The sequence below is a fragment of the Rhopilema esculentum genome, chromosome 12, assembly GCF_057945365.1.
Source record: "Rhopilema esculentum isolate cy_ngs chromosome 12, ASM5794536v1, whole genome shotgun sequence".
In the NCBI taxonomy this organism is placed as follows: Eukaryota; Metazoa; Cnidaria; class Scyphozoa; order Rhizostomeae; family Rhizostomatidae; genus Rhopilema; species Rhopilema esculentum.
Genome location: NC_142826.1, coordinates 140,230 through 153,397, shown reverse-complemented (window position 1 = coordinate 153,397; position 13,168 = coordinate 140,230). Strand labels below are relative to the sequence as shown.

Here is a 13,168-nt window from a genome sequence, read left to right as displayed (position 1 = left end):
AATAAAATATGGTGTTCCTCATGGCAGCGTTCTCGGACCTCTGTTATTCTTAATTTTTATAAATGATATCCAATTCTCTTCCAGTACCTTAAACTTTCATTTATTTGCTGATGATACTAGTATCTTTCTTTCTGATAAAGACGCCGATAACTTAGAAAATATAATAAATTAAAAATTAAAAAACGTCTCAGATTGGCTGATTGTTAATAAGCTGACATTAAACCTCAACAAGTCTAATTTTTTGTTCATCAACCCTTCTCGAAGAAAATCAAACAAAAAATTGAACTAAAAATAAATAATGAACCAATAAAAGAAGTAGAAAAAGCTAAATATCTTGGTGTTCTTATTGATAGAAATTTAAGTTGGAAATCTCACATTCAAAATGTAAATACAAAAATCTCAAAAAGCATTGGCATCCTAAGTAAAGTAAGACATTCTGCACCGCAAAAAATATTGCTTTTGTATTACCAAACATTCTTAATGAGCTCTTCAACTGGGGAAGTGCCTCTAAAACTGCCCTAGATCCACTACATAAAAAGTTAAAAAAAGCTGTACGTCTTATAACATTTAAAAATAAAGCCAAACATAGTAAACCAATTTTTAAATGCAATTTTTAAAAACCTATTTTGAAGACTGTTACAAACTCGAGTGTGCTAAATTTATATATGATATTAACAAAAGTATAGCCAAAACTTCTATCAGTAAACTCTTCAAAAAAGCCATAAATACTCATAATTGCAAAACAAGATATGCTAGCTCAGGAAATTTTATTAAACCAAGTTTTAGAACAGAATTTGGTAAAAATTTCATAAAAAATGTTGGTGTAGATGTTTGGAACTCCATTCCACAAGACATCAGACAATCAGGATCAAAAAAAACTTTTGCTAAAGCCTTAAAAAAATTTGTGATTTCAATATACTAGTACCCCCTTCCACTACATATACTATATTATTGGCACACAAAGAACAACAAGAACTCTAACAAAGTTTAAAAGCACTCCACCACCTTTTTTTATCCCCTTTTTAATTCCCCCCCCTTTCCCACAAACAAATAGATTAGAGTAACATTTCAACTATCATATTCGAAACCAACTTTTCTATTTTTCAAAATTTTTGTTCAAAGTTTTATAAAAATGTTATTGTTGTTTATTAATATTGTCTATTGATCTATAATTACTTCAGGCAAAATTCACGTAAGATGGCACATGGCTCGAAAGCCCCTATGGGTTATTTCCATGTGTCATTCAGCTATAACTTTATAGATACGAATAATTATTTTAAATATCTTAACCTTGTGCGTATTGAAGTATAACTGAAATTGTATCGTGATAAATTGTTTGACTAGATCAGTATATTGTAATTAAGCTGAGAATACACATGAAAATTGAAATTGAATTGAAAAATATCGACAAAATTGCTCAAAAGAAAGTGGGCTTTTTCACCATAGATGCGAGAGGCAGGCGGCAAATAGACCGGCAAAAAGAAGATCTTCCGACAATCAAGGTTAATATTAATCTAGTGATGTAGATGGGAAAATTCATAAAAGGGGCGAGAAATTTATATTTTCCGACAAAAATTTTATAAGAGCTTTTATTTTTCCAAAATTTTGTACATAACTTCACGTAAGTCACGTGTCAGAAATCATACTACTCGAAGATTAGCTGTACAGGGTGGGGGGGGGGGGGGTTTCGCCCTGCCAATTTTGTACCATCGCGGTTCCGTTTTTGAACAGGACTGTGTAAACGGGGTCCGAAATAGCCTGATTGTTAAGAGTGTGAATCGCACGCATGAAAGAACTAATGCGTGTAGCAAACCACACGCATATAGGTCTTAAATCAATTATCTTGGTGTTAAATTCTGGAATTATATTCAATTTTACATTAAAAATCAGCTAGAAATTTTCAAATCAAAATTGAAAGATTTTCTCATGAATGATTATATTCTTTGACAATAATGAAGAAATTCCTAAGAATCTCCATACTTGAATTCCTTGCTTCTTCTAATGTAAATTGTTCTTTAGAGGCTTTCTGGTTTTTTCTTGATTTAAAAAAGTTATCTTAGCTGAACTGAACTGAGCTGAACTCAGTTTTCAGTGTCATATTTCAAAATTCCTCTACATACAATACAGTCAAAATATTAAACATCAAAAGCTAAAGCATACCAGCTGAATAAAATTAGAGACAAAATAAGACAAATTAGGAACTCTCCCAGTAGCTAGGCTAATCAAGGAGATGATTAACTATTTTACAGATGATTAATGGACTTGGTACAACTAATTCATGACATAAAGTCAGCTCCATAATCTGGCAAAGTGTAATGGCTCTGAACTTAGGACTTCTATGGTTAATGATTGTTTTCAAAGAAGAAGGCTTTGGGTTTATGACAAAAGCTACAAGGAGATGGCGAATTTTTTATATCAATGGGAATTTCATTCCAACACTTAGCACCAAAGTAGCGTATAGACCTGAGACCATACTGCACTGTGTCTTTATGAGTTACAAAAATATTGTTCTTGCCAACTTGTCATGTACCATATTGATGAAAAGATCCAACTAATGCAAAGAAAGATCAAAAATAGGATGGAGAAATCTTATTAAAGAATTGTTGCTAACAATGAGCCATTGCAATGAGACAGTCTGAAATCAATTTTGGTTAATCCTGTGAAGTTTACTCCCATTGTTTGGACGGTTGCCACGCTCGCAAAGGCCCATTGTTAGCAATGAGTCTTTAACACAGTTCTATACAAAACTAAGCAGTTTCAGCTTAAAGAGATCATGCAGCTTCAAAATCTTTAAGTTAGAGAAAATAGGTGTAGATGGAGAAGTAAAACGTTCAAATGAAATTTCCATTACAACCGTTTTCTGCAACAAGAACACTGGATCTATACAAGTTTCATACGTAATACTCCAAACTTAGATACTGTATCGAAGAAACGGCGAGAATAAAGAATTGTAGAGAAAAATTAAAACATTATTGGGTAATAAGTGTCTTACTTTGAAAAACAAACCACAAGTTCTAGAAAGTTTTTTGAAAGCTCTGTCAAGTGATATTTCCAAGAAAGATTTTCATCAAAAAGGACACCAAGGAATTTGACATAACAAGGCAGTGCCTGATTTAGTGTGGTCTTATACACTAATAGTGGTTTTGAAAATCCAAATTGTGGTCATGAAATCAAGAATAAGTGGGAGAATTGTCTCTCTATGCGTTATGTTTATTAAAAAATCTTAAAAGTAAATGTAAATTTCATTCTTCCATGGGGTATTTTTTCATATGATATTCTAATCATTTTATGTCTCGAAAATGCATTTTTTGCCAATTGAGGGCATTCAGTTTTAAAAATTTTCTGGGCCCCCCTGGAGGGGCCTAAACATTTTTAGGCAGAATTAGTGGTATTGTAAAAGTCCCTTAAATTAGGCACTGTAACAAGGTTTTTTCACATGGAGGTTTCCAACCTTTACATTAACTGTATCAGAGACAGGATTTTGAAGTGACTTGAAAATGATAAAATTGGTTTTATCAAAATTCAATGATAGTTTATTCACTTTGAGCCACATTTTCACTTTTTCTAGTTCTTTGTTTACTGTCCTGTGAGGTAGGTCAAGATTGCCAGCGTCATGGTAACTGTTAGAGTCATCTGCTAATAGGTAAAAGGTTAGTTTTGAAGATGAGAAAGCAGTGGCAAAAATTTGAGTGGGTTTCTGTATGGGCGTGGTCCCATATTTTTCTGGCAACGCCTTTGACTTTTGTCCAAAATTTGGTGACACCCATTCTTGCTTTTTGATAAGATTCACAATTGCAAGATTTAATTTTAACAAAATATATTATTTCGCAGTGACAATTTCATTATTATTCCAAAGCAAACCAGGAATTGTCATCATGAAATCTAAAAGAATGGTTTCAATTTCTTGCCAAACAGGGGACCTTAATAAATTCCTTACCAAATAATAAACAAGACAAATTTACAAATAGTCATCAAGATTGTCAAAAATGGATAACGATGGACAAAGCCTCTCATCATATATAGCAAACAAACCCAATTATTAAAAAGTGCAAATTAGGACAAATAAAATCATCTCATCCCATTCTCTACAGCCTTTCATTATACCTTGATAAAGTTGAGGGGCAATTCACTCTTTCAAATAGCGTACAAGATTTTTCGAAAAGGATTTTTGGGGATTTCCAGATGAAGCAATAGGATTTCCACCAAAGGTGTACTGGATTTTTTGGAGTGATTTGCCCCTCGGAAAAAGTTCTCACTTTATAGATAAATATATTATGTATAGCAGGCCTGGCCGTTTGTATTTTTATAGGTGAGCTGTGAATCGCTCCCCTCATTTGCTGAGGCGAGCTAAATCAGTAACACATAGAATGTACTTTAAAGACAATCGACAGATGACTTAATAAGCCCCTTTAGTATCTGTCGGTTGCCTTAATGTAATAGCCTCAGTCAGGAGTGTGCTGTTTTACTTCTTTCAATTTGTATTTGCTTTAACCGTGACTTAGGCACCCCCTTTACTTGAAGTATTTAAAAGAACAGACTCTTTCAGTTTCATGTAAAGCTAGCACAACACAAAAACAACAATTCTCTTGCAAAACAATCTTTTTGTTGTACAGAATTTGAAAATGGCTTTGAAAAAAAAATTTTTAAAACAAGCTGAAGTTATACGTCTAGCACTCTTCAGATAATAAAACGTCAAAACATAGATGGAAAACTCTACGCTAAAATACCCAGTTTTGGATCGAAATAGGCCAATCAGAAAGCGCGAGCACATGACTGTTGAGGTTGTCCAATCAGTGCAGCTTTCTTATTGAAAATGTTACCAACGGAGTCCTAAGGTGAAAATGAACTCAGAACGGAACTCTAGATGGAACGATGATCAGGCTTTGCCATTAATGCCAAACATGTCGCTGTTATAGTTTTTCATCCAATCTGGGTTTTTCAGTAGATGCTGCTGGATAGTGGAATTCCATGTTTTGATTGTCGTTTTTGATCTGCAAGACAGAGTACCTTGTTCTCTTTGAGGGATAGTTTTGTTTCTATTGCTGGAAGGGACCTGCTGTCTTATTATATCCGCAATCTACAATTCCTACCAATTTCTTTGACTTTCCTTCCAAAAATATTCCTGTTTTCTTAAGATTGAAAGGTTCTAATCGCTACAAATGTACCTTTCAGTTAACTATCCTTTTCCAAATAGATCGAAGTTTATGTCTATCATAACAAAAACCGCCCAAAAAGCAAAAAGTTAATTGCAAAAAATGCAATGACGGGGGAAATCGCTGCTACAAAAATAAACCAATTAACCCTTGTGCATTTTCATAATTCTCTGATTAGGAAATTTTAGGGGAGCGATTCTTCCTTCATATCAGGCTATCGCTCGCCTCAAACTGCCAGGCCTGGTATAGGGCTTCAAGAGTTCTATAAACTTTGCATGTCAAAGAGAAAATGACTTCAACATTCTTCAGCTTCCTGCCAAGAATTCTCAACTGCTTATTGCAAAATCTTGTGATCGTCCCTTTACAACTATCTTAAATGGACTTGATCCATGAGCAAAAAAGCAGTGATCAGTCTTCTCCGGGTTAGCTAGCCTTTTGCAAATCAATGAATATACCACAACCAAATTTTCTGTTATCTAACAAGTTCTTGATAGCTTCTATTAGACTAACCAGGGCATGGTTTATGGAATAGCTAGTATGAAAACCAAATTGCAAATTATATAAGATTTCATGTTTTACAAAAAAATTATAAAGACGCTCATACATAACTCTTTCTGAGATTTAACTAAAGACAGAGAGAAGAGAAATAGGTCTATAATTGGATGTTGTCAGTGGGCAACCTTTCATTAAAAGTGGGATTACCTTAGCTAACTTCATCTTTTCAGGAAATACCCCAGACAGAAATGATTAATTTATAATTAGAGAAAGAGGAGTAGATATCACTGGGGAGAAAAATTTGGTTCGGTGTAGCAAAATTAGGTATGCCTAATTTTGCTACACCGAACCAAAACCCTCGGAATGTGTAAACGAGACTGCGAATGTCTAATCGAATGTGTAAACGAATGTCGCATTGTAAATTGCAGACCGGTATGCTGTTAGGTTGCAGAGATTTTCCAGACTTCAGAAGTGAAATCATATCTTATAATAATGAAACAAGTGCAGTAAAGAAGGAATTTTCAATTCTATCAGTCATGAAATCCAAAAGTGATTTATTAGATCTTAGTATATTCCTAGTGTTATTGTGAGAAACATTGACAAAGTACTTGTTAAAAATGTTAGCAATAATGGCAGAATCAGATGAAATGTTACCATTTGAATCTTTAAGCTTATTTATCTCATTTACGTTACTCAACTTTCTTATGTCTATGACTGATTTGATGTCTGACCATAATTCTTTGAAAATAGTTATAGAAATAATTAGCTTTACTTTCCTTCAAGCATTCTGAAACCTGATTTCTAAACTTTTTGTAAAGATCTCTTTGCGAGACATCATTGTTCATTTTGAGCTTACCAAGCAGCAGCCTATTCCTAATTAATGCGCATCAATTTTTTTATTTTACTATTGTTTATTTAAATTTTTTAACTTAATAACTTAATGTCTCTTAATTTCATAATGAAAGTTCCTCCAAAGGAGCATGACTTTTAACTAAAGTATCAAGGTTGGATAAGAACCTATTGAATTTAATATTGAGATAAACTGAAATACGACTTAGAACTTTCCTGTTCTCAACACCAGAGTGTGTCCAGCTCTGCCTGCACAGCATTAAATACTATATGAAAGACCGCTAAAACAGAAGTTTTCATTATATGCTTACATACATGTCACATCATACATATGAAAACAAAAATGGGACTTAACATATCGGAAACTTTAAACTCTTGGCCAACTTTAAGTACCTATAGGAACTTGACCAAATTACAAGAAATTGGAAAACTTTGAGCATACCATGAGATATACTGGTGTCACTGTTACCACAATATCCACATCTATGCCCTTCACCTTTCCCAAAGTATTCGACGATACTTCCCTCCATTCTTGTTTTCCTTCTTAAAACACAACACAGAACTTCCTTACGCTCCTCCGTTGGAGGTGGACGCTGCGCGGGATGCGGGGTGGTGGACGATGTGCAGCAATTTCTTTTCTCCATCCTTGCATTTTTATTTCATTTCATTGTTTTATTGAAATTCATTCAAGCAGCATCTATATACCAACGTACACAAATCATCTTGATTTTCGCCACTTTGCCTTGACACCAGTATTCTATTCGCTGATAAAACCTGATTTTTTAAGAAAAATATCTCAATTAGCGAATGTATCTGAATTTCAAGATGGCTTGAAAAAGTCAGAAATTTGGCAAAATGCAGAAGATTTTCGTCCGATTTTCGGGTATAAAATGTCAGATCGTAGTGTAAAATGGACGTTTAAATTGAGAAGAATGAAACTTTGAAGAAGTGATTTCCGCGAGCGACTGGACTTTTCTTTCCATTTCCATCTTCTAACATTCCAAGACCAATCTTTAATTCAAACGGCTAACATATATATATTTTTATTTGGAATTCTTCCCTGCTCTCCTGATACGTCTAGCTATCTGAATGAGAATTTCGAATAATAATTTGATGATTTACAGGACACTGCCTTATCTGAGGAGAAGGAAACTATAATTATGGGTGACATAAACTGCAATTACCTGAAAGATGCAGATCATAAAAGCATAAGAAATGTTGTAGCTAGCTATGGACTAAAACAGCAGAGTAAGGAAACCCACACGAATAATGTTGTGATCGGTAGTTACGACTAGTAATACACGTGTAGGTAGGCCATCTTTTAATCCACTCACAAACAACTAAAGTCCCATAAGTGGGGAACTGGGTCTAGTATATTATGATACTTATAGAGTAATAGGTTATGACATCTCCTTTTCTTGCCGATTCAAATAAGTTGATAGTAACTACGATAACAACAAAATAATAGCAACAACATGATGTGTGCTATTGTTCCTGGTCGTGAGATTGGTATTTTGGTATGTAGTCTTGTAAATATGCTGGTCTTTTTTTCTGTCTTTTGGGTCTCTCTTTGCTTAGTTGGGAGCAACTTGGTGGTGGTCTGCAGTCTGTTCTGGTTGGTGTCTCTGTATGTGAAGTCTGTTGGTTGGTTTCTGTAGGTTTCTATAGGACTTCAGTCTGATCACTGTAGCTTGTTGGTTCTGCTTCTTCTGTAATAGAGTTCTTTAATAGTTCTTCTATCCAACCAATGTCTGGTACACTATACTGGTACTCTTCTTCCGGTCACACATCTCTGTCGTTTTGCATGACAGCATTTGCAAGTTTTATGTGGCTTGCGTCCCTCATCAGTTCTCGTCCATCTAGTAGACATCTCACCGTAACTCTAGGTCCTTGAATTTTGGTAATCACAAAGAATGCGAGTTTATATGGTCTGGACCACTTGTTGGTTTTCCTCTGTTTCAGGATTCTATATTTACCTTTTATGAAACTGTGAGCCTTTGCTGATCAATTGTTGTTCATCCTAGCCTTGTACCGTTCATCTCGTTCATTGGTTAGCGGACCCTGTCTGTTCGGTTCGTCGTTGATAGTCCGTATTGTTCGGCTGTTCATAGCTTGGTAAGGTGACACACCGGTGGCTGGGTGTGGCGTGCTCCGGTATGCAATTAGCATGTCTTGTGTTGCTATGTTCTTCTCCAGTTTGTCTTTGCCTTGGAGTTGGGCTATCTGTTCTGTTTTGTTTAGGAACTGCATAACGCGTTCCGACTCTCCGTTGGCCCTCGGATGGAAGGGTGTTGTGTTAACCCTTCGTTCTCAGCAAACTCTGTAAATTCTTTCGTCATTGGTATCCCAAAATTAACACTTCTTAGCTTTCTTTCTCAGTCGTGCCGTGTAACCTGTGATTGATTCGCCGTGGTTTGGTCTCTCTTTAAGAAACTGATATCGAGCGTGGTGTTTGTTTTGTCTTGGTACAAAATAGTTGTCCAATTTGGTTTTTCAGCTTTTCATAAACATATCCGTCCGCTGTGACTGGTAAACTCTTCTCCAACCTTGCAACGTCCTTTCCCCGTAGATGATTAGAGCGTCTTTCTTTTCAATCGGGTCAGCAATTTTGAAGTAACGGAATTCTCTTTCGATGCCGTCGAACCAATCTTCCTACTCGCGTGTTTCCCAGTCGCCTTTTGTGATGATGGTTCGAGCTTTAGGAGTGATACATCTTATCTTGTTTTTTCCTTTATCTTGCTTAGGAGTACTGATAGTCTATCATTGATGATAGCTTTCACTGTATGTTCTGCATCTTCATCATTTGTGATTAGTAAAGGATGACGTGACCAAAAGTCCAAAGGCCCTTGTTCATCTTTTCCGGCAACGTACTTCATTTCAATATCAACGTCTTGCATGACCATTACCCATTTCTCTATGCGGGGTGGTAGGTTAGCTGTTGCTTTGTTAAAGAGTGTTGACAGTGGTTTGTATGTTGTGATGATATTGAAATGTGGTGCTCCAAGTAGGTAGATGCTGAATCTTTCTTTGGCCCATTTTACGCAAAGTGCATTTTTGTCTGTCTGGTTATATTTCTTCTCAGTGTCTGTCAGCGTTTTACTTATAAAGTGAACTGGTTGTCATCCTTTCTCGGTCGTCTGGAATAGTTCTGCTGATAGTCTTTTGTTGTTAATGGCTTCTGTCCTGACCATTATTTGTAGCTTTGGGTTGAAAAATGCAATCACATCCTGGCTGGATATGCTGCCTTTAAGCTTCTGAAAAGCTTCCTCCTCGTCTTCATTCCAGTGAAATTGTGTTTCTTTTAATGTCAAGTCTCTCAGTGGCTCTGTCAATGATGTGTGTCGAGGGATAAACTTAAATAAGTATCCGGTCATGCCGAGGAAACTTCTTACCTCTGTCTTGGGTTCTGGTCTTGTGCATTTCTTCGAAGCTTTAACCTTCTCTTCTGTAGACCTTGTGAAGAGAATTTTTATCCATAGAATTCAATCTCACTTCTTCCAAACTGGCACTTTTCACGGTTTAGAGATATACCGAAGTCGTCAGCTCTCAGAAAAACTTCTTTCCAGTCTTTTGCTCCAATGAGTTTATCAGCCCTTTCGTTTAAGCAGCGTGGGATGTCGCCGTATATCGGAAAGGGGGAAATCTTTGGAATGCCCTCGTCTGTTGCACATGAAGCTACTGTTAAATGTCGCTGAAAATTTGAATCATCATAAGAAAAAGAAACTGGACGTAGAGGCAGTGGTCCATGATGCAAGCATGCTTTTAGGCCTTAGTGATGAGGTGACATAATGCCTGTGTTAATTAAAAGAATAAAATGGATCTCTCAAGTTGTCTGGTAGCAAAATTCATGGAAAAAACTCCAGAGACTTCGACAGATTGCTTGGATTCAGAACATCATCAGCCGCATACCCCAAGCTTTACTACTACCTCGCCCCAAACATTCCCGGTTTCCAAGGACATTTGCAGCTCCTTTCTCCATCTGGCTTCCTCCTTTGTAGAGGTTCAGAAAGTTGACTAAAAGGAGAGGGAAATAAATCGATGTTTACTAATTGAGAACGCTAAATTTATATCGCAACTAGGAGATTCTGCCGTAACGGTTGAAAGCCCAAGCAGGTGTGAAAGTCATTCAAACCCCGACAATAAAGCTATTGAGAACAAACAAACACAATTGTCCTTGAAGATATCAGATCGAAAAAAACGAATGAAACTGCTGAAAACAGAGCTAGAACCAACAGAAAAGGGAAATTGAAGAAAAAATTTTTAACTCTTCGCAAGAAGAGATAAGTACATCTTCAGACAGTAAAACAGACCTAGAAATTGCCAATGAAACCGTCAACTCTTCTGCCACTGCCTCTAGGTCAAGGAAAAACAAACAATCGGTGAAAGACAAGGAAAACACAGATGATAACAACATCGAATCTAGCCAAAAATCAGCGAAGAAAACTCCCAGCGTTGGATCAAATTCGCAGCAAACAGATGTGTTGCTAGCCAACCACAGTCATCGACATCCAGCACAGATAACCAAGGAGCAAGGCCAAAAAACACGGTTCTTATCGCAGGAGATAGTATGTTGTCAAACATTCACAAAAACACCCTAAGTCAGCGATACCACACAAAGGTGCGATGCTTCAACGGTTCTACGATCGCTGATTTGTATGACTATTTGAAACCGTTGATCAAAAAGAAGCCCGCAAAAATCATCCTAATGGTTGGAGCAAATGATTTGGTGAACCTGCCAGCCGCTGAAATGACGAAAAGCATCAAGTCCCTCTGTGATTGGATACTTTCATCCATTCTAGACTGCAATATTATCGTTTCTGAAGTTGTAAGGCGTGAAGATAAAAAGTTCCTTAATGGAAAGATTAGTGAATTCAACCGTGCTTTGAAGATGATGAACATGGACATTCTGCGCCAACAAAACATCACAAGTACTTATCTGGGTAAAAAAGGGTTACACCTTAATTTTGAAGGCAACAGACGACTTGCCAAGAACATCATAGAAAAACTTCGAACAATATCTTTATAGCAAAGAGTATATTCATGTAATTACGGGGAGGGTCTGGTCCCTAATTTCGCTATAAACACAAGTTCCATTTCAAACTCAGATCCTGTCAACAATTTTAGTAGTGTCGATGAAAATTCCGTTCAAGGGCCTGTTATTTGCCTTTCGAGGAGAAGAATGGGTCTGACCATGGCATCATTAAATGTAAATAGCTTCATCGCAAAGATTGATGAAATGCGGTCGCTTGGAAAAAACGAAAACATTGATATTTTGGCTATAAATGAAACCAAAATCGATCACAAAATTATGACAGGCTTATCTCATTAGATGATTTTTCTCTTTGTAGATATGACAGGAGTAGGCAAGGAGGTGGCGTTGCTCTCTATGTCAGAAATATAGTCAGGTTTAAACCCTGGGTAGATCTTCCTTATAAATCGCTTGAATTGATTTGCATAGAGTTAGAACCCCCGAATTCTAATCCATTCATTGTCATAGCTTAAGTGAGCCTATTTTTTGCTTTGACAGCCTTCATAAAAACCTGAGTTTTCTTGATGAAAAGGGGAAAGCAATTTCTGTCATAGAGACATTACTCCGAGCCATATTTTGCAGTTACGTGAGCTGTACGACCATTTTGATATGAAGCAGATAATTAAAGAGCCCACTAGGGTCACACTAAACAGTTCAACTTTGATTAATCATATAGCTACCACAAACTGTAGCAATATTACAGAGAGTGGAGTGCTTAAGGTTAGTCTTAGTGACTATTATCTTGTATATTGTGTTAGAAAGCTGCGTGGTGGTGTTAAACACCAGCACAAATATATTACATCTCGTCAGTTGAAGAATTTCAATCAAGAGGCTTTCCTCTCAGATCACTCGTAGCAGATGCTCAAGACATTGATGATGCAGTACGCAAGTGGACCCAAATATTTTCGCTTATTCTAGAAAAGCATGCGCCTACATTAAGAAGACGCGTGTCGGATAGATATACGCTTTGGCTCAATGCTGATTATTTCAAATTGGCTAAAGCGAGAGATAAGTTAAAAACTCGAGCTTTAAAAAGCAACTCACAATTGTTGATGGAATCCTACAGGCAAATTCGTAACATGTTAAATGACTTGAATACACAACTTAAACGTGAGTATTTTTCTGAAAAAATCACGCAGTTTTGAGGTGACCTCAACAAAACTTGGAAAACCATCAACCAAGTCATTAACCAAAAGTCGAGCACTACAGCTGTGCCTTACCTTACTGTAGACGGGCAAACAATTAGGAGTAGCAAAGCAATTGCATCATCAATGAATGAGTACTTCTGCAGCATTGGGAATAAACCTAGTGAGAAAATTCCAAATAAGGGCAATCCACTCTTTTCTGGCGAATACCCGTTTGAAACTCCTCCATTAAGTTTCTCTTTTTCTGCCATCATGACCGATAAATTATCATCAACCTTGAATAAGATGAAGACATCGCATGTTTCAGGTCACGATGGCATTGCGAGGTTATTTTTGAAGACTGCTTTGTCAGTTGTTGGCGGGTCCTTGTGTATTGCACCTATCTTCAAGAGTGCTGCAAAGGAAGACAGGTCGAACTGTAGACCGACATCAGTTCTTCCTTTCATATCTAAGCTATTTTAGAAATTAATTTTCAATCAGTTTTATGAATACCTGGA

At 36.5% G+C, this 13,168-nt stretch overlaps 1 protein-coding gene across 3 annotated transcripts in view; it reads right to left on the bottom strand.

Annotated features, from left to right (window-relative positions):
- LOC135681302 (arginyl-tRNA--protein transferase 1) overlaps nucleotides 1–7,156 on the bottom strand; it is a 59,453-nt gene extending 52,297 nt beyond the window's left edge. The window contains exon 1 of one of the 3 annotated variants that reach the window (XM_065195688.2): nucleotides 6,940–7,156. In XM_065195688.2, the coding sequence (XP_065051760.2) occupies nucleotides 6,940–7,141 (202 nt within the window). In that variant the 5' untranslated portion in view covers nucleotides 7,142–7,156. The remainder of the gene's footprint in view (nucleotides 1–6,939) is intronic. The other 2 variants (XM_065195689.2, XM_065195691.2) reach the window with 2 other exon arrangements.
- Nucleotides 7,157–13,168: the final 6,012 nt, after the last annotated feature.